The sequence below is a fragment of the Blennius ocellaris genome (genome assembly GCF_963422515.1).
Source record: "Blennius ocellaris genome assembly, chromosome: 4".
Lineage (NCBI taxonomy): Eukaryota > Metazoa > Chordata > Actinopteri > Blenniiformes > Blenniidae > Blennius > Blennius ocellaris.
In genome coordinates this window covers 23,481,736-23,503,346 of record NC_137653.1, presented here as the reverse complement: position 1 = coordinate 23,503,346, position 21,611 = coordinate 23,481,736, and the positions used below count along the sequence as shown (strand labels likewise).

General features: G+C 44.2%; 1 protein-coding gene across 1 annotated transcript; it reads left to right on the top strand.

Moving 5' to 3' along the window:
* Positions 1 to 2,642: 2,642 nt before the first annotated feature.
* On the top strand, positions 2,643 to 15,752 carry LOC308128759 (retinoblastoma-binding protein 5-like; the record flags this gene model as incomplete). The annotated part of the gene is made up of 9 exons (XM_080494424.1): positions 2,643 to 2,650; positions 10,795 to 10,914; positions 11,003 to 11,156; positions 11,839 to 11,910; positions 11,994 to 12,111; positions 13,204 to 13,273; positions 13,957 to 14,080; positions 14,126 to 14,186; positions 15,700 to 15,752. 9 exons carry the CDS (start codon positions 2,643 to 2,645, stop codon positions 15,750 to 15,752), a joined length of 780 nt encoding a protein of 259 aa, XP_080350550.1.
* Positions 15,753 to 21,611: the final 5,859 nt, after the last annotated feature.

Below are 21,611 nucleotides of genomic sequence, written 5' to 3'. Positions count from 1 at the left end.
AGAGGAAGGGTAGCAAAAGAGCTAACAGCAAGTTCTTCAGCCTCTGGCTTCTAAGAATAGGCAATAGAGCGACTGTGTGGTTGGCGCATACCTTAAGTAATCAGTTATCGGTTTCCAGTATCACATCCTGTGTAGCATGACTACCTTGAACATAGAGAAAACCACTAAAGCTTTACCCACAATACAAACAAGGGTGACGATACAACATCCCACCTGAATACAGGCACGCCCAATGCAAATACAGACACACCCAATACAGGTACATCCCGACTTGCTTCCTGGTCTTAATGCCTGATACCACAAGTATGGTGACAGATTATACCATGTTTTTCATTGTAATTTTTCCAACATAAGTAGAACCTACCCAGTTAAAGGTAGGTTACAAGTTGGTGTACCCAATTAGGTAAAGCTTTGATCAAATCAGTTTCAAGACATACAAAAAAGTCTTACAATAGCCAGTAAAGTGCTTGATCAGATATGTGTGTTTGGTTCCATTCATTGGACTGACCAAGGTGGATGAGGAAATAATCACATTCTGCTGAAAATATCCAATTTTATGCTGATGATGATTCATCAAAAGAAAACAACCAACAAGCAGTGAATGCCTACTCATTCATAGAAAATGACAAGGAATTAAAGACCTGCATATATTATATACCCCAGAATAATCATTTAGATAACATATTTAGGGTTTTTGAGGTTTTTAGGATGACCTTGACCTTCAATTGAATTTATCTTTGTACGAGTATTTGTTGTGACCACATCTAAAAACAAAAAGCGAGCCTTTCTTCCAATATGAGAGAATGAGATTAGGAAGAATAGATGGACAGCCTGCTAATATGTCTCTGACCTTCAGCTGTCACTGGATGAAAGCAGAAAAACACACCAATGTTGAAGATTTCATGGCCATTGCTGGACTTTTTGGCACACTATGCACTATTTGTCAACACTTCACAAAAGTCTGATTTGTTCAGCCACTTGGAAAGAATCTCACAATGTTGATGCTGTTTGATGGTGCATATTCAATATGAATGCATCATTCTAACAGTCTGGGTTGGAAAAAGAATGTGATCCTGCCACCTCACATGACAAGTTTGACAAATAGAAATTTCTGATGACAAAAACAAAAGCAAACTACAGTCAGGACTTTGCAAACTTAGAGTCCAATCAATGAAACAGATCAAAGGTATGGGTTGACTCAAACTGTTTTGAATTTCACAGGAAATACGTGCTGATGTGACTGCATAGACGTAAGAGGACACAGGCATTGTTGATTTACATATAGTTAGAAACAGTTGCAGAGTTTTCTGAAAGAGTTAGTCAGCCTGCAGTTGAGACAAACTCTCTATAAATGGAGATAATTTAATGCTTTCAGCAATCTCTCGAATTCTGAGTGCCCAGTTCAACGGACTTCTAAAGCGCAATGATGGTAAGTGAGGTAACAAACAGGCTTGCAGTAGAAATGTGCAGGAATTATAATTGGTTGTATACATATTTCATAAGTCTAAAAAATGCTATGTATTTAATAGACATGTCGACTGGGTTTCCCTGAAGAAAAAAACCAAACATGTTTCACAGTAAAGTTGTAAAAGGGCACCTTGAAACCCTTCAACGCTGTCAATTACATTGTTGAATAAAAAACACAGAAGAGAAAATGACCATACAGCATAGTCACATTAAAGCTACAGGTATGGTGGCAGCAGCATCATGATTCAACACAGCACTGAAATTTGAAATGCTCATCAAAGTCACGTAATTAAGTCGATTTCTAGTTTTATCCCAACTTTTGAGTTTTCTTGGTATAATATAGATGAAAAACATCAAGATGTCACTTTTCCAGCGAAACCTAATAAAGGTTGCGAGCGTGTAGAATAATGAACTTATATTGAGCCTCCAAAGATGTTTGGAATGACCCTTGAAGACTATCACACAAGAATGCTAAATATACGATGTCAGTTATTTGGCCTGGTGGAGACAGAGTATACAGAATGTGTGGTTAAATATAGATAAATCACAATTCCTTACACTCTCAAGCTTATTTAACATAATGCAACCAACCTATTTGGCAATAAAGTATTTCCGGTGTTATAGCTGCTCAGGGGAAACTCTTGTGCTCAGGCCAATTGAATAATCTGCCAATAACTGAGTAAAGCCAAAAAGGAGTCCATACGAAAACCCCAAAACAACTGGCGAAATACATGTACATAACAATGAAACCAACCAGTGTGTTCTGTTCTATGGGTAACAGGTCCAAATGGCTCTATAAGTGTTGAAGGTTGTGACCCCTGGGCTAGGAGCATTGTTACGGCTGGTTTAGCATTAGCTTGAGGAGGCACAATGTCACATACTCAGCATCCTGAGTGTTGTGGAATTACTGGTGTGGAACTAGTTATATTTTGTGGAGCTCAAATCTCCTATGTCCTCTAAACGCATTACAGCTCCTTTCCTCTGCTGGGGGCCAGCAGGAACTTCATTGCTGCCCTCTGATGGAAGCTGAACGCTGCTATTGGGTTAAAATATTGAGTGACAGTATCATCAGCCAATCAGATTTTGAGGTATTATTGACGGACCGCCTTCGAGCCAGCAATGTTTCTAACGCCGGACTTGGTGTCGTCATTGAAATGAGCGTGACTGATTGGCCCATGGGCAGGTGAGTGATGACGTACTGTTATTATCTCCTACTCTGGAGTGATGATGGCGGCTAATTTAACAGCAAGATCGATGACGCGATAGCGGACCTGCTTCAGGACCTTTTTGAATTGTGAGTAGAAGAAGATCGACACCAGAAATGGATGAGCTAACTCAGACCAACAAAGGCTTTGTGCAGCATTTTACAGCAGGATGGATTTAATCTACAAGAGATGGTGAGTGCTAGCTTTTTTTCAACTTTCTTTGATTTAGACTGGCGCTGCTGTTGACATTAGGTGCTGTTTTGTTTTTTTGTTTTTTTTAAATGTAAAGCAGTGTTTCCCATTCAATGCGTGTTATGGTGTTATGGCGATGCTGCACAGTGGTGTCTTGATGTGTTGTGGTCGTTGATCAGCTGTCATGTTGGTATGGATTAAGTACTGATGCATATAGCAGTGGCCTTACATTGTATTCGTGGATTGTGTATTTACTGTAAGACATGGGGCGTGGGGGGAGGACACATATTCCAGAAGTTTGAATGTTTTTATTGATTTTTGATTAATTCAATGTTTTGTACACATTTAAGTTTTTCTTGAGAGGCTCACATTCTTACCTTTGAGCAACTATTTTTCCCTGAGTCAGGTAATCATGACGTTTACAAATTGCATGCAAAACGAAAGCACAATCTAGTCTAGTGAGCATGCAATTTAGCAAGTTTCATACAGAATATTTGTAATGTCCTATGCCTCCTACAAATTGCACTCCAATGCGTCAAAAATGCCAGAGAATCTCTATTTTCTGAAAATGATTGATTGTGACAGCACCAGTCACACAAGGTCACAATCCCACTCACAAATAAGAAAGTTAATCTAATGGAAGAGATTTGGGCGGCGCAGTGAGAAAGAACATCCATTGGATTTGTATTCAAGTGTGTTCAAATCCAATCAAAAACCCACCACAAAACATTGTGTTTCAAGAATCAATGCTAGAAAGATGTGATGTTGTGAATGCAATGATAATAATAATTTGGATGTAAATCAAGGATTTGGGATGAGTCATCAAAACTATACATAGTACTTACACATGTCCATGATACTATCAAATTGTTTTTGGTGTTGCAGTGTAGAAGTACAGAAAGACCCACCTGTTTAAGTGGCTGTACACAGTGTGACACACTAGCAAAGCATTTTTTAAAATATATTTTTCATTGCACATTTATGTTTTTCATCCATTTCAATGAAGTGTACAAATGTGTGCTGCAGTGTGGCCTGTGGGTCATTCTCTATGCGTATAGTAGTATACTATGTGACACATCCACACTGTAGTCACATGAGTTTGCACTGCTGTGATTTATTGAACTGCATAACCTTGTTCTCTGAGGTAGAAAGTTGTATTGTCACTCTGTTGTGCTTTAACTGAACAGTTCAACAAATTATCAGCGGTCCTATTGAAAAAAGAAAAGCTTCAATCTTGCAGTGTAAATGCAGTAATTTCACATTGAGAAAGAACTAGCCTTTACTCGTGACCTCCTTGAAGTCAGCTGTTTCCAGCAAATGACAGCCCGTCCGCACGCTGTTTATCTAGCGTATTCTGCGACGCCGCGGCTGCTTTGCGTTTGTACAGAGAAACTGCTCCTTCTTTTTTTGGCGGTACAACAGGGCCCTGTGGAGGCTGAACACCCTTTCATCCCTTCGCCTCCAGTCGCAATCAGATAATTGTTTCTCAGAGCAACCGTTTGAGACTGCAAAACCATGTAATCCCCAGCGCTACTCTGATGGCGCTACAATAGCAGGAGACTGCTCAAAACTCTAAGGGTCTCATTGTGAGCTTGTTTCTGAAAGGAGGTGCTTTTCAGAAGTGTTTAGGTATAGGGTAGGAGCCACAAATAACTTAAGTCGCTGTGAACTTTTGCAGAGGCGAGATGGGGCTTTCAGAACATGCACTTTCTCTGGATCTCAGACGGATGTTTCTGTTTAAGGACCACATTGTATCTGCCAGCTTTTGTTGTTGCTATAGTAGCTTAAGATCCTAATTTCTTTCTTTTTCTTTTCAAATAGGACTCGAAAATACTGTCTGCGATGGCTTTTTTTTTTGGAAACTCCATGCACATGACACTCCCCCTCCTCTGGCATTTATCATTATTATATTACCTGTCAGCTCCCTGACTCTGCCACGTCCCGCTGTAAGCCATGTGGGAGTTGCTGTGTGCATGTTTTACTCAACTAAGACATTGTTGTGTGTATATATGTGTATGTGGGCTGCTTTAGTAAGCAACAATATCATTGCTGCAGGGACTATGCCAGAATATAAAGGCAATATGGTGGCATTTCTTAAGGAGAGGGGGTAGAAGAAATTAAAAAAAAAAAGGATGGGAGAGAAGGGGAAGGAGGAGAGACTTTTGACTGACCTTTAGAGACAGAAACTGTGAAATCACAGCCATGGCATTTCAACTGAGCCAAATTATATTTAGAAATGAAATGACTAATTGCAATAGAGAGTGCAATTCCCATCTCTCATTATTTATTTCAGCTAAATCGTTACTCAGAATAAAGAATTGATTGAAATGTATCAAGGATTTATTTTTTTTTCAGCCTCCACGATACATTGGTAGGTTATGGCTCCCTGGAAAGCTCCATTCTGTGGCGTAGGAGGAAAAAAAAAAAAGGAACGGTTTGCATGCAGGTATAATTTTCCACCTGTCCTCTGGTATGGTGAATAGTCTATTTATAAAGAAGGCAAACATACATTCTTTTCTTGTTGCAGTTTAAAGTGTTGCTATTCCCCATGGGCAATCAATTTTTCACGAGCGCTTTTGGTTGAAGGCTATAATGCTTTTAAAAAGCATAGACGGACAAAAAGCTTTCCTGCTTTTGTTTTTCTCATTTAAGAAAAAGCTGAATTTGCTGACGACCCACTGAGCATTGAGAGGAGTTAGAAGTGAAATTCAGGCGTCGCACTCCTCGTCCAAATCAGTATCTATTTCATGCAAATTCACCATGTGAAAGCCTCAGCGCGGCAGCTTAGTAATTTGTGTCCGTCTCTTGGAGATTTTAAATGTGGGATAGTCATTTTGTTTTCAGCTGTTTTTGTTCTGGTACAAACAAAATTGAACCTTCGAGTCAAGACGAAGCTGCTAGATGTTTTTAAAGCTTTTTTGTAGAAGCGAGGCAAGGCCACCGCCCGCAGCCTTGCAGGTGTTGGTCTGTCTGACAGGATGATGAGACACACGGCGCTGTGTGTTTGTCTCCGAGGTGTCAGTCATACTTGCAGAGATCCGGCGTCTGGGTGCGTCCCAGCCTGGAGACCGAGGGCCATGAAAGGCTGAGAGACGCTGACATGAGTCACACTAACAGAAGCTTTTGTTCCACATACACCAATTTATGAATCATTAAAATGCCCCGTTTACACGACAATGCTTCGAGTGGAAATTAATCGTCTTTGCGTTTTCATTTCAGGAAGTTTTGCATTTACACGTTTTGAAAATGTTGTCGTTATCATTATTATTATTAGACGTAGTAGGAGTATTATTAGTAGTAGTATTATTTAAACAGAAATGGATGAAGGGCTGAAAATGTTGAAAAAGTTGCTGCTGTAGTTGCTTGGTTTTGTAATCAAACCGCACACACGTGCATGCAGAGAACAATACGCTGTAAACATTAACAATAGCGAGTCCACGGACATTTGTATGGACAGATGATGAAGTTGGATTGCTCTCGACTATAAAACTACCAAGTCCCAGGAGAATATGGACTGGGAGTCATGACACTCTGGAGGCAAACATTGTTGTTATTGTCCATCTACTTGCACATGTGCAGAAGAACGATTCACTATGGCTGTGGTGCGCAGGCAATGCAGCAGGGCTTTCAAAAAGTTGCATTTTTTTTTATCTCCTATTTCCTCTGAGACAGAGTTAAAGCTTCACCTTGGGGACTATTTTCTAAAAGTTTTTGTGGCTACTGAGCACTGTTGTGTAAACGGACACCCAAAATGATTTTGTTTTGTTGTTGTTGTCATTTTCACTTGAAAAAGTGTAAGCAGGGCCTGCACAGAATACTTAGACACAGACATTGCGTTTGCATGTAATACAGATGTAAATGGATTTAACCTCAAGCTGCCCAACTTTGTGTCCTTCTTAATGAATTCTCCGAAAAGTAATGCTAACACAGAACACTTGTAAAAGAAGTGAACATGCTGAATGGAGTGATGACATTAAAGTCATCGTTTCTTCGTAACAGAGTTTGGAAAAACTTTAATTAGTGTTTTGTTGAGAGAGCCGGGTCGAAGTTTGAAAACTGAATAATTGAATAAAATAACTGAATTATTTTCAGACGATACGGTGAGTTGTGCTGACTGTCTGTCTCTCTGTACCGTGGCTTTGCGGCATGCTTCAGGCAGGGCTGAATGCTTAGTTTTAAGAGCTTCAGGGTTCGGTGTCCCCAGTTAATTAATGTGTGGGAAAATTATCTAAAGGGTCCAGGGGGCCAGCAACAGGGAGAATGAGGAGAATTAAGGCCCATCAGGGAGAAATTAAACTGTGGTGTGAGAGGAAATGGCACAGAGTTGAATAGGAGCGCGGTAAAGAATCAGCCTTGGCAGCCATGAAGCGAAAACATCGCCTCAGGTACCGGTAACCTTAACATCTCATATAGTGTTGCAGCTCCCAAGTTTTCAAAAAAGTTGCTTAAGGTCTTTACTATCTGATGGGCACCAGTTAGCTTATGAATAAAAGTGAAGGAGAGAGTGTACTCAGGGCAGCTCGTAGGTCAAGTGAATATTCTGCTGGGCTGTAATAGCCGAACAGTCGGTTACAGGTTTCACAGGCTGTCATTTTATTTAAATCAAACGGACCATGTGGAGCAAACACCATGAGGTTTACATTTTCAAAAAAAACCTACCGGCATTATATCTTTGATATTGACATTTCCCAATGATGAGACATTTGACTACTTCCTGATTTTCTACAGTTTTTTGGATTAACGTAAGGAGTCCATGTTTATACTGCTCAAAGGTATCAGATTATAAGCATATAGTTGATGCTCAATATTAAATACACACACAGATACACGCATCTCAGAACGCCAGAAACAAAGTGTGACTTCTTTTCACGTGTTCAGTTCAAATTTATTTCAATAGCACCGAATACAACGCAGTGATTTCAAGGCACGTTTACAGTGAAAATTCTAACAATTCTACATGAGTAAGCAGAGGAGAAACGGGAAGAAACCAGCAGAACCAGACCCATAGGTGGAGACTTTCTGCCATTCTGGTTGAGGTTAAGGGCGAGAAAGAGAGAAAAGGAGAGGAGAGACGGATTGCGAGGAGAGATCATTGTGTGTGAATGCACTTGTTTGGTCCAAAGATATCATTATTTAGTCAACTTGTCCTCGACTAAATGTTGAAATTTGAATGCTGTTCAGCTTCAACAGAAATAACAACAAGCCTGTAGTTCCAGCATGACATGTTCGTTCCTCAGTTGCTTATGGACACAATGTGTTAAAAGTCTTTCAAGAGATTGTGGCGATCAGATGCAAACTAAATGAACTGAGTGATTTTTTTTTTTTCCTTCCAAGCAGTGCAGTCAAAAGGCTCATTAAGCCGTCACATTACTGAGCGACAGTGCTATACTTTTGCTAAATAACAGAATATACAAGAAAATTTGACATGAAATAATTTCCACTTCGTGCTTATTGTCTGCAATTTATTCCGGTATAACATCACAGACACACACACACACACACACACACACACACACACACACACACACACACACACACACACACACACACACACACACCCGAGTCAGTAATTAGATGGCAACTTTATTGCACAGACCCTGTTCTCAAGGAGATAATGTTCATGTGTGAAAGATTAGGGCTAGAAATCATAAAGCTCTAAAAGCCAATCTGCTTACTTGTATGGCGAACTGAGGTGGATATGAAGCAAGAAAAAATATAAGCCTTTTTCACGTGACAAGTTTTATATATATATATATATATATATATATATATATATATATATATATATATATATATATATATATATATATATATATATATATATCTTGGGCCACACTAGTTGCACATGCAACTATTTAGCAGTTTAAACATTTTAACATGTTTTATTGATTTGTGTTATTTACAGTCATGTTCAATGCTCAAGATACATTTTGTTAGATACTAAATCGCCTGTTTTGATCATGAAAGCTGCGTGTCTTTGTTAAAGACAATACTGCTTTGCATACTTAAAGTTAAATAACATCAGTTAACCACTTTGTATATTTCTCCAATTTCTCATACTGTTTTTTTGCAGAAAATCTTATGGTAAGAATAATGAATACTGATGTCTGTGGAGAAACGATGACTCCGAAAATAGAAAAACTACATTCATCAATGAAGGTATTTTGTTTTTATTTTATATGTGTGTAGAACATAGTTGTGAATGATAAAGGGTCGACGGGGTATCTGTGCAGAAGCGACTTGAGAGTGTAGCAGGTCCATAATATCCGTAAAGGATTTACCACCATGTCTTCAATCTGAACATTGGACATATTTTACTTCTTGTTGTCTTCATGGAGGTTGTTCTGCTCAAATCAAACATACACAGAAATGGGATTTCTCTTAGTAGTTCGCGGCACATGATCGTATTTCATTCGGAATCAGAGGCCAACAGTTGTACTGCCACCGACTGGAATCACTAGTGAGTCAAGACACCTTCAGCAAACAGATAATGGAAGACTCCATCCCCTCAGGTGAAACGAGCCAATCAGACGATCAGCTCAATCACAATCTGAACAAAAGGAAAACAAAGTCTTTCCTTCCTTCCTATAGTAAACAAGAGATAAAGATTTAACTCAAAAGTTACAGCTCACTTCAAGAAAAACACACGGTGCTGTGAAACTACTAATAAACTAAACTACATGAACTGAGCAACAAAAACACAATTACTACCAACACTACAAACCTAACATAACCCCCGATAATGACATTTAAAACACCACAAACAGAAACTCCCACAATGCATTGCAGCTCTCAGCTCCTTTATCGCTACACATTATTAAAATGGAGGATAAATGTGTGAGATGTGGATTGTTAGAACCATGAGTGTGATGGTGTGTCTTTAATGTCCTGTAGTTGTTGTGTAATTCACTAGAATGTTCCGTCACTCTCAACAAGTCTGCAATGAACCTCCTGGAACTGTCGGCGCTCCGCCGCTGCCATTATTGTTGCGTAATGACGTCACGTCGCTGCGTCGTTCACGACCCGCCTACATTTTTTTTTTTTGAACTTTATTTTTATTTATTTTTTAATAATAAACATGAACATGAGAAATCACGTTACAGAACCTTCCTCGACAGCAAGACAGCTCTTGCATGACAATGTAAGAAAAATAATAATAATAATACTAAGACAACAGAACTGATGAGACAAATACATAAAAAGATTGGCAGTTAAGTCATTACCGTGTCGTGGAGGTGACCATTCAGTTCGACAGGTATTTTTCTATCAGGAACCATTTTCTCATGAAGATCTCAGACTTCAACTGTAGTTTTGCCGTTAAAGCCTCCGTTCCATCCGCCTCTCTCACTTTGTGTTTCCATTGTCCCTGCTGGTGGCTGAACTCCTCCACTTTGTCACCATTTTCCTTGCAGTCATCAAAAGTATATGTAACAGGTGCTTTTGATTTTTCGTAAACTTCTCGGGAGTCGAGTCAAGAAGAAAGTGGCCTGGCGTGTCCGGTACCTCGCCTCCCAGAACCTTCTCTCACTCTTAACGCCTCCACAAAGGAGTCAAAGTTGGGCAATCCCAGAATATATGTGAACGATCTCCAACCATTCCACATCCTCTCCAACACTTTCTTGCCTTCGGATGGTCAACAAATGTAGAAACCACCAGAGGTGTGTCCCCGCCTACATTTTACCACTCTTTGTAGCGGGACTGCGCTCTGGGTGGCCTTGCCTCCTTACGTCCCTCTCTGGGTGGCCTTGCCTCCTTACGTCCCTCTCTGGGTGGCTTTGCCTCCTTACGTCCCTCTCTGGGTGGCCTTGACTCCTTACGCCTCCTTGGTTTAGCCATTCGTCTGTCACAGAACTTGATGCGACACTTTGGCCCAGAATGTCTCAGACCTTCAAGGTTCCACTGATTCTCACCCGGACGTGTTTTTCCACAGCTGCTTCCTCATCAACACGGCAGATCGGATCATCCGGGTGTACGACGGCAGGGAGATTCTGACGTGCGGTCGGGACGGCGAGCCGGAGCCGATGCAGAAGCTGCAGGACCTGGTCAACAGGTACGTCGGCGCGCGGCCCTCGGTTGGACGGCGATGTGGAGTCGCGGTCGCGGTCTCATGTCGTCGCGCCGTGTTCCCCCGTGGTCAGGACGCCTTGGAAGCGCTGCTGCTTCTCCGGGGACGGCGAGTACATCGTGGCTGGCTCCGCCCGGCAGCACGCCCTCTACATCTGGGAGAAGAGCATCGGCAACCTGGTGAAGATCCTGCATGGGACCAGAGGAGAGCTGCTGCTGGACGTCGCTGTGAGGAACTTTAGATTCACCTTCTCACCTCCAGCCTTTCCCACTGACAAACCTGTACTCAGATCAATGTCAGGATGTATTGATCTCCATGACGATAAATGGACACCTAAATGGACATATATACACCTGCATGACGATAAATGGACCATAACCAGTAATCACAGTGATCTAAATATTTTCCAGCTGCCATGAGATGAAACCAGCCTGAGCAACAACAGAGCCAAAAGCCACAATAATCACAACAATGATAACAAAAGCAAAAACAAAAGGACACAAAACAAAGAAAGAAAGAAAAAAAAGAAGTGAAAAACAGAATGAAACACACAGAAAAAACAACAACAAAACAAACAAAAACAGGAAGAGGGGAAAAAAAACAACAACAAAAAAAGCAAACAACAACTTGATTTTGATAATTAACAGAACAATCTCGTCAATGAGGAGTGGAAGTGTGTGTGTGTGTGTGTGTGTGTGTGTGTGTGTGTGTGTGTGTGTGTGTGTGTGTGTGTGTGTGTGTGTGTGTGTGTGTGCTCATGTGGTTTGTCCTCTGGATGTGAATGGAACTGTTGTGGGCCCCCCCCCCCGGGGACCGAGGCCCCCAGGGCCATACTTCAGCACCCAGCGGCCCACCGGATCCAGGAAGGCCCCGACAAATGCTTTGTTTGACCTTTGACCTCTCTTCCAGTGGCATCCCGTCCGTCCGATCATCGCCTCCATTTCCAGCGGCGTGGTTTCCATCTGGGCTCAGAACCAAGTGGTGAGTTCACGCCGGAGGCCGACACGTGTGGTGTTTCCCTGAACGTGTTCGACGCCGCGGCTCAACGTTTTCTCCGTCTGCAGGAAAACTGGAGCGCCTTCGCTCCGGACTTCAAAGAGCTGGACGAGAACGTGGAGTACGAGGAGCGCGAGTCCGAGTTCGACATCGAAGACGAAGACAAGAGTGAACCTGAGCAGACGGGTCAGTGAGACGGTCGTCTTCTCTTCTGGGTCTCACACATCTGTGCTGGACAAATACAGTTTACTCAATTCCTCGTCCGTTTCTGATATTTAGCGGAGAATTAAAACGACCACAGAGCAAATAGCTAGAGCTTTGATCCTTTATGATCATTTACAGTGTCCAGGTCGGCGTTAACAACACGACGAGCTTCACTGAGAATAAAATATAGGTTCTTTTCACTTTCATGTCACATAGGAGCTCATTCATCATATATCATGATAAGATAAGATAAGATAAGATGAGATAAGCCTTTATTGATCACAAAGGAGAAATGTACTTGTTACCTTCTGCTCTTAAGGACTCATGAGCAGGAAAGACAAGAAATGTGCAAACAGTTAGATAAAAACAGAGGAACCTTATCTACAATGACTATCAAGAACTCTAAGGACCAAAAATATTTACAGTAAAGAGTAATAATAAGTAAATAAAATAAAATAGGACTAAAATAAAAATAAGATAAAAATCACAGACTATAATAGGTTCTAAGGGGAGCAAAATATACAGTAAGATGAAATACAAGGAAATTAAACTATGATGGGGGGCAAAGTGTAGAATAAAGTACAATAAACATACCACAGTAAAAAATAGATCGATAGATAATTACTTTACTCATCCCCGAAGGGAAATTGTTTTGTTGCAGCAATCTGGTACATACCAATATTATAAAATACAATAGAATAGAAATAAAAGTAAAAAATAAAAATATCTGGGTATAAGACATAAAGTAAAACACAGAACGGAACATGGGCACTTAGAAATAAGCAGGAGATAAAAGCAAGATAAATAAATAGTAAGGTGCAGTGGCAGAGCCATTAGAAGTAGGCATTATATAATAATAACAACAACAATACAGATAATAACAATGTGTAATAGTGTATAATACTCGTGTATAGTACTACTAATAGTGGTAGCAATAAAAGATTGACTCGTTCCTCCACTGTGAAAGAACACCACGTCGTCGTTACAGCAGAGTTTCTCATTTCACACGTATTTGAACTGATGTCTGCTGGCGGCTGTGAAGTGACGCCGTCCCGGTCCTCTGCTCCGGTGCAGGTGCCGACGCAGCCGAGGACGAGGAGGTGGACGTCACCACCGTCAATCCCATCGTGGCTTTCTGCAGCAGGTGAGGACAATAAGTGGCGGCCGAGCAGAGTGTCCAGTCAGGACACGTGTGGGACACGTGTCCATCCCACCGCCTGGACTCCACTGTGAGCCTTTCTGGCACAGAGGCACCTCGAAGCAGTGATCCACGCTTTTATTACCAGAGCCTTTTCCATTGCTGGTCCTAACCTCTGGAATGCCCCCCCCCCCCCCCCCCCCCCCCCCGTTAGACCAGCCCCCCACTGTCCATTTTTAAAACTCGTCTTAAAACCCATTTTTATTCTTTGGCTTTTAGCTCAGCGTCAGACTCTGCTCTGGTTTTAGTGCCTTCGTTTTTTATTGTTTTAACTTTTTATGTTTTGTTTATTGTTTTACCATCTCATTGTTTTTAATTGCTTTAACTTTTTTTGGATTGTTTTGATTGTTTTAATGTTTTTATGTTGCCTCTTATATTTTTATTTCAATGTACAGCACTTTGTCTCAGCTGCGGCTGCTTAAAGCGCTTTATAAATACATCTCTCTCTCTCTCTCTCTCTCTCTCTCCCCTCCCTCTTTCTCCCTCTCTCTCTCCCTGTCTCTCTCTCTCTTGCTCCCTCTCTCTCTCGCTCTCTCTCTCTCCCTCCCTCTTTCTCCCTCTCTCTCTCCCTCTCTCTCTCCCTCTCTCTCTCTCTCCCTCCCTCTCTCTCCCTCTCTCCCCCCTCTCTCTCCCCCTCCCAAAGGCTCCAAAGGTAAAGACAAAGACTTCCCCTTCAGGCCCAAGCCTTACAGGGGTGAGCGGCCCTCCTTCCCCGGGGGGCCCGAGGCCCTGGGCAGCTCCGGCCTCGGAGGCGTAGGAGGAGCAGGAGGAGGAGCAGGAGCAGGAGGAGGAGGAGGAGGAGGAGGAGGAGGAGGAGGAGGAGGGATGAAGGGCAGGGCAGAGGGAGGCCTGGTTCCAGGTAAGCATGTATCCTCCCCTGTTGCTGCTGCTGCTGAGCCTGGGAGCTCCGCCCACACACACACCCATCTATGGGAAGATGGAGGAAGTACTTCCTCTCGTGGCGCCATGTGCCAGAGCAGAGCTGCCTGATTGTGGGAGGAGTCAAAGGGGGGGAGGAGCCTACCTTGATTCTGATTGGCTGAACCCCCCGATGACACTATATAGGGTTTGATTTGTGATTGGCTGCTTGGAGCAACACACTTTTTAAAAGAGAGAGAGAGAGAGAGGACACACTTTCTTCACCTCTGGGGTGTTGTTCCAGATGTGGAGACGGTCAGTACTGCTGGAGAACCTTCAGGAAGTGGATTTTGCAGAACGAGCTGTTATATGAGATAAATGTATTAAATGTTTGATATTTGCTCCACGTGATTCACAATAAGGTTCTTCAGCGGAACCTCGCGGTGATAAAACTCCACGTGAACATTTATTCCAGCTGTTTCAGGTTGAAACGACAGAAATCAGTAAACGAAGTGTCGTTCAAAGTGAAAAGTGAATGTATGTGAAGAAGTGAACTTATCAAGTTGTACCTCTTCTTTAATCCTCTTTCTGCAGTAAGAATAGTTACAATTCTATATGTATATATGACACTCGGAAGGTTATCTAATGTAGAAGACATAAATACAACGTGCATATAAACACACATATATAAACACAAGATCTCACGTGTGCATTCATATCCATTCGTTCATCACAGTGAAATCCGGTTTTAGACGAATCATTTAGTTTTATGTCCTTTGTGACGACAAGAGTCGACGTTTCACCGGAACGTTTGGTTTTCTGAAGCTGAAATGATTGTTTGTTTGTTTGTTTACCCTCCGGTCGGCGTCCAGGCAGCAGCAGTGAGCAGTGGGCTGTCCTCCCCTCAGTCAGATCTGGTTCCTCCACAGTGGATCGCTCCTCACTAACGCGTGGCGGCGTGAACGCCGGGGCTCCGGGCTGCGGTTGGCAGACGGGGCGTCGACGTGCCGGGCGGCGCCCCACCCCCCAACCCCTGGGGGGTGGGGTGTCTGCATCGCCTTCCTGCTTGACCTTTGACCCTCTTGCTCCCACTCCCGCCTCGCTCCTTTGGGCTTTACGTGTGGCGTCCATGTTTGTCTGCAGCGCCGCTTCCGTTGGCATTTTTTTTCACTGTTAATTGATTTGAAGCATTTCAAATCACAAAAACACAAAGACACATTGTTTTTCCACGACAAATTATTTCCCAGCATTATTGGTGAATTTTGACCTCATGTTGATCCGATTTTACACATTATGCCAGTAAATTATTTAAATATTTGCCAATTTTGACTTCCAAGATATTTATTTGCGGCTTCTAACTGAGATTTATATTAAACGTAGTTCCCAAGAATGTGTTTACACGCACTTGTTCAATTTGTTACTACGATTCTACTGAACGTATTGATTGATTGAAGTCTAATAGTGAGGCTGAGCAGCGTCTGGGGGTTTGACTGACCGCTGCTGTTTCTCCACAGGGGGTCTGGTGGCCCAGTCCTACAAGCAGCACGACATCGGGGGGATGGACTGACCCCAGGGGGGGGTGGACTGACCCCATGACCCCGGGGGGGGGGGTGTACTGACCCCGTCAGAGACACTGAGCAGCTTCCTCTCTTCAGCACCCAGCGGATCACGGAAACGACTCGCTCCTGCCCGTATAGACGGAGAATTCATCTTGTATAGAACCACCCTGACTGAGAGTGTGTGTGTGTGTGTGTGTGTGTGTGTGTGTGTGTGTGTGTGTGTGCGTGTGCGCGTGCGCGTGCGTCTTTTCTTGTTTTTATACGTATTAAAACATTTGTAAATAAATGAACTGTGGCGGTGGTCATCTGAATCTTTTTTCTTTTCTTTTTTTTTTTAATTTTCAGAGTATCACAATGCATATATACATACATACATTAGAAAATGATATTTGTTGCTGTACATCACGAATGTAGAACAATCATAACATTGATGCATTTGAACACAAGGTCTCAATACTTTTTTAAAAACAAAAACAGGGATGTATAAAAATAAAATACAAAAATACAAAGTTCTACATTTTTCTAGGGAGACATTCTGATACTTTACAACCTGTGTTTTTTGTCAGTCAGTCCTATTTTCAATATTGCTCCTCCCGTCCCTAAAAGAGACCCATCGTGCCCACATCTTTGTGAATTTGTTGTTGTTAAAGTCCGTCCACTGAGAACAATCTGATGTTTCGCACCCTGTTTGCACAACAACGTTTCACGTGACAACAACTAATCCGTTATAAAATAAAAGAAAAAAAAAAAAGTATTTTTCCACTGCAGAAGCAGAAACTGCGGTGTAAGTTAGTCTTCCGGACCATGCGGGGGCGCTGTTTCTTGATTTTGTAATGAAACCACAGACGTGTGCAGAGAACAAAACGCTGTAAAGGTGAAGAAACTGCAGAGAACAGGACGTCCTGGTGGACTGATGATCATCGGACGCTATCAGGGTGAGTCTCGACCATTAAACTACTGACATGGAGGATAAAACTAGAATTCTGACCGTGACTCATACCACCACCGGCCGCCATGTTTGTTTACAAGGGGTGGGAGAGGGGGGAGGGAGGAGGAAAGCTGCGCAGGCGGAGTAATGGGCTCTGTAGCCTCCGGTTAGCATAGCATCTATGAACTGCGCCGCCTGTGACGTGCCTACAGCGCCGCCATCTTGGATAGGTCTCCCGTTGGAGCGAAACGGAAAGTTCCCAGGCGAGAAAGTCCACTCCTGTTCGCACAAGCGGGAGACCTCCCCAAGATGGCGGCACTTTAGGCACCTCGCATCAACAGACGCTGATAGGCTGTGCAGTATCTAGTATTTATATCTATGAACTGCGCCTCCGTCAGTGGTTAACAGAGTAAAGTGGTGTCGGGACCAGCTGAAGCACTTTATAAAATATTAATGAAGTCTATTGACCGCTTAATGACGTGATACATAAAGATTTTAGAGAATTGTCTCACGTTCACTGGTCTTCAGTTTAGAAAGTTTAAACTTTAACCAGTTTCACTTATTTATTTAATATTACTAACAAAGCAAATTATATATAACAAATATGCACAGATTTAACAATGTTTTCTGTTGGCAGGATGTTGATTGTGGTTAATTATACAATTTGGGAAAATCATGACAGGAAAAGCAAATTATTATATAATTATTTATTTAATTAAAGATGGAGGGTGGGGAAAAATAAGCAGAATAAACAGTATAGTAGACCAAACAGTCTAGTAGACCACACCAAACAGTCTAGTAGACCAAACAGTCCAGTAGGTCACACCAAACAGTCTAGTAGGCCATACCAAACAGTCCAGCAGGTCACACTAAACAGTCTAGTAGACCAAACAGTCTAGTAGACCACACCAAACAGTCTAGTAGTCCAAACAGTCTAGTAGACCACACCAAACAGTCTAGTAGACCAAACAGTCCAGTAGGTCACACCAAACAGTCTAGTAGGCCATACCAAACAGTCCAGTAGGTCACACCAAACAGTCTAGTAGGCCATACCAAACAGTCCAGTAGGTCACACCAAACAGTCTAGTAGGCCATACCAAACAGTCCAGTAGGTCACACCAAACAGTCTAGTAGGTCACACCAAACCATCCACTAGGCCACTCCAAACTAGGCACCATCACTCCTTCTCTCCTCTCTCTCTTCTCTTTCCTCTCTCTCCAGGCGGCCTTCTGTGCTTTCTTCTCTTCCTTCTTCATCTTGGCCTTCTCCCGGTCAGTCTTGGAGGCCAGATCCGTCAGCTTGATGACCTGGACAGTCTAGTAGACCACACCAAACAGTCTAGTAGACCAAACAGTCCAGTAGGTCACACCAAACAGTCTAGTAGGCCATACCAAACAGTCCAGTAGGTCACACTAAACAGTCTAGTAGACCAAACAGTCTAGTAGACCACACCAAACAGTCTAGTAGTCCAAACAGTCTAGTAGACCACACCAAACAGTCTAGTAGACCAAACAGTCCAGTAGGTCACACCAAACAGTCTAGTAGGCCATACCAAACAGTCCAGTAGGTCACACCAAACAGTCTAGTAGGCCATACCAAACAGTCCAGTAGGTCACACCAAACAGTCTAGTAGGCCATACCAAACAGTCCAGTAGGTCACACCAAACAGTCTAGTAGGTCACACCAAACCATCCACTAGGCCACTCCAAACTAGGCACCATCACTCCTTCTCTCCTCTCTCTCTTCTCTTTCCTCTCTCTCCAGGCGGCCTTCTGTGCTTTCTTCTCTTCCTTCTTCATCTTGGCCTTCTCCCGGTCAGTCTTGGAGGCCAGATCCGTCAGCTTGATGACCTGGACAGTCTAGTAGACCACACCAAACAGTCTAGTAGACCAAACAGTCCAGTAGGTCACACCAAACAGTCTAGTAGGCCATACCAAACAGTCCAGTAGGTCACACTAAACAGTCTAGTAGACCAAACAGTCTAGTAGACCACACCAAACAGTCTAGTAGTCCAAACAGTCTAGTAGACCACACCAAACAGTCTAGTAGACCAAACAGTCCAGTAGGTCACACCAAACAGTCTAGTAGGCCATACCAAACAGTCCAGTAGGTCACACCAAACAGTCTAGTAGGCCATACCAAACAGTCCAGTAGGTCACACCAAACAGTCTAGTAGGCCATACCAAACAGTCCAGTAGGTCACACCAAACAGTCTAGTAGGTCACACCAAACCATCCACTAGGCCACTCCAAACTAGGCACCATCACTCCTTCTCTCCTCTCTCTCTTCTCTTTCCTCTCTCTCCAGGCGGCCTTCTGTGCTTTCTTCTCTTCCTTCTTCATCTTGGCCTTCTCCCGGTCAGTCTTGGAGGCCAGATCCGTCAGCTTGATGACCTGGTCGATGACAACCTGGATGTCCAGTTTGGTCCTCCTCTGGTCCTCCATCCATCCCTCCTCCTTGGCCGTCCAGGCGTCCTCTGCCTGTCTGGACCTTTCCTGCAGCTCCTGGTTCTGCTGGACCTCCTCCTCCTCCTTCAGCCTCCTCTCGCTCTGCAGTTGTTGCTCCAGAGCTTCAAGCTTCCTCGCCCAGTCGGCCTCCATGACCTTCATCCTGGTCTCCACCTGATGGAGCTCTGCCGCACATTCCAGGTTCCTCTGCACGAGCGCCACCTTGTGGTCCCCGGAGTTGCTGGCGGCTTCGTCTCTCTCCTTTGTGAGGAGCGTCAGTGTTTCCCGGTGCTCCTCCTTCAGAGCTGAGATCTTTGAAGCCACCTTCTCCTCTCGACGGGCCCAGAGCTGCTCCCACTCCTTGAGGGAGTCCTTCCCCTGTTGCCTGGTGGTGGTGAGTTCCCTGGTGAGACGGTCCACTGTCCTCTCATGGTTTGATCGGAGAGTGTCTCCAGCTGCGTCCCTCTCCTGCACAGTGGCCTCTGCTTCCTCCTTCTCAGCCCCAGAGATTCCCCGGGTCCCGTCCCGGTTCCAAGAAGCCCCCCCCAGAGATTCCCCGGGTCCCGTCCCGGTTCCAAGAAGCCCCCCCAGAGATTACCCGGGTTCCGTCCCGGTTCCAAGAAGTCCCCCCGGGTCCCGTCCCGGTTCCCAGAAGTCCCCCCCGGGTCCCGTCCCGGTTCCAAGAAGTTCCCCCCGGGTCCCGTCCCGGTTCCAAGAAGTTCCCCCCGGGTCCCGTCCCGGTTCCAAGAAGTTCCCCTCGGGTCCGATCCCGGTTCCAGAAGCCGCCCCGGGTCCCGTCCCGGTTCCAAGAAGTTCCCCCCGGGTCCCGTCCCAGAGATTCCCCGGGTCCCGTCCCGGTTCCAAGAAGTCCCCCCGGGTCCCGTCCCGGTTCCCAGAAGCTCCCCCCCGGGTCCCATCCCGGTTCCAAGTTCCCCCCCGGTGAAAAAAAACAAATATAGCAGAATAATAATAAGAAGAAACATTCGAAATACAATATAGAATTTCGCCAATAGGTAGTGGTGAGGGTCACTGAGGGTCATAAGAGTGCCTGGATGAGTGTGGGGCCTCCAAAGGCCAAACAGCGCCCCCTGGTGTCCAAAGTTTACCTCTGACTGCTTCCAAACCCACACAGTCTGAAAGAGGACAAAATTCCTACAAAAGTATGGTATTTTTATCCACATACTCCCCCGATAAGTATGGATTCACACCAGTTGTTTCAAAAATCTTGGAAATCATCTTTGATCTCTCTCACTCGAACGTCAGAGTGTCCGCGCCTGGTGCAGCTGTGAAATTCTCCACTGTGATTGGTCAGTGCATCACTCCATATATGGGCAGCTTCCTGTAGCTTCAGATTCATCACTGCTGTGTGATTGACAGCCTGGATAGGAGGGACATCACAGTGCTGCTCTATGGGCTGACCTGCTGGCTTATGCAGCAGTTTGTTAAAGGCCAGGTTCCTTTTGTTATCTGTACACAACTGACAAAGGACCTCAAATTCATGTCGGTGGAAGTTTTTGAAAAACCTTAATTGTTCCATAAGTGTAGTGTCATTCACACTAGAATTGAAGTAATACCATATTCGGGATCGGGGCAACCTGGGGAGTACCCCACAGACATTTTCAGGCAGCTCGGCTAGCTTGCAGCTTAGCATGCCTGTTACCATGCAAGCAAACATTGTCTGATTGAGCCGAAATTTGGTAGGTGGCCTAATGAGCGCACTGCGGTCAAGAATCACTAGCTAATTAGCCGGTTTTGACGCCGTTTTTTCAAAATAAAATTCATAAATTTTAAAAACTTTTTTTTTAACTTAAAAACTGATAATTAACCGGTCTAGAGGACTGTGCCCACCCCGACGGGCAGTCTTTTGCGAGGTCCCATCCAATGCTGCTTGCAGCTTTAATTTTTTTTCTTTTTTGTACTAAACCTAACCCTAATCCTAACCCTAACCCTTTTTTTCTTCTTTTTTGTACTAAACCTAACCCTGTGTTTTTGATGCTGCTATGTGTAGCCCAGCTAGCCTCCCACGCGCCGCCCCCAGAGCCGAGTTATAGCTACAGAGAGAGAATTCAAAACACCACCACCACCAGGACCACCACGACCACCACGACCACCAGGACCACCACCACCACCACCACCACCACCACCACCACCACCACCACCACCACCAGGACCACCACGACCACCAGGACCACCACCACCACCACCACCACCACCACCAGGACCACCAGGACCACCACGACCACCAGGACCACCACCACCACCACCACCACCACCACCACCACCACCACCACCACCACCAGGACCACCACGACCACCAGGACCACCACCACCACAGCCACCACCACCACCACCACCACCACCACCAGGACCACCAGGACCACAGCGACCACCACCACCACCACCACCACCACCACCACCACCACCACCACCACCACCACGACCACCACCACCACCACCACCACCACCACCACCACCACCACCACCACGACCAC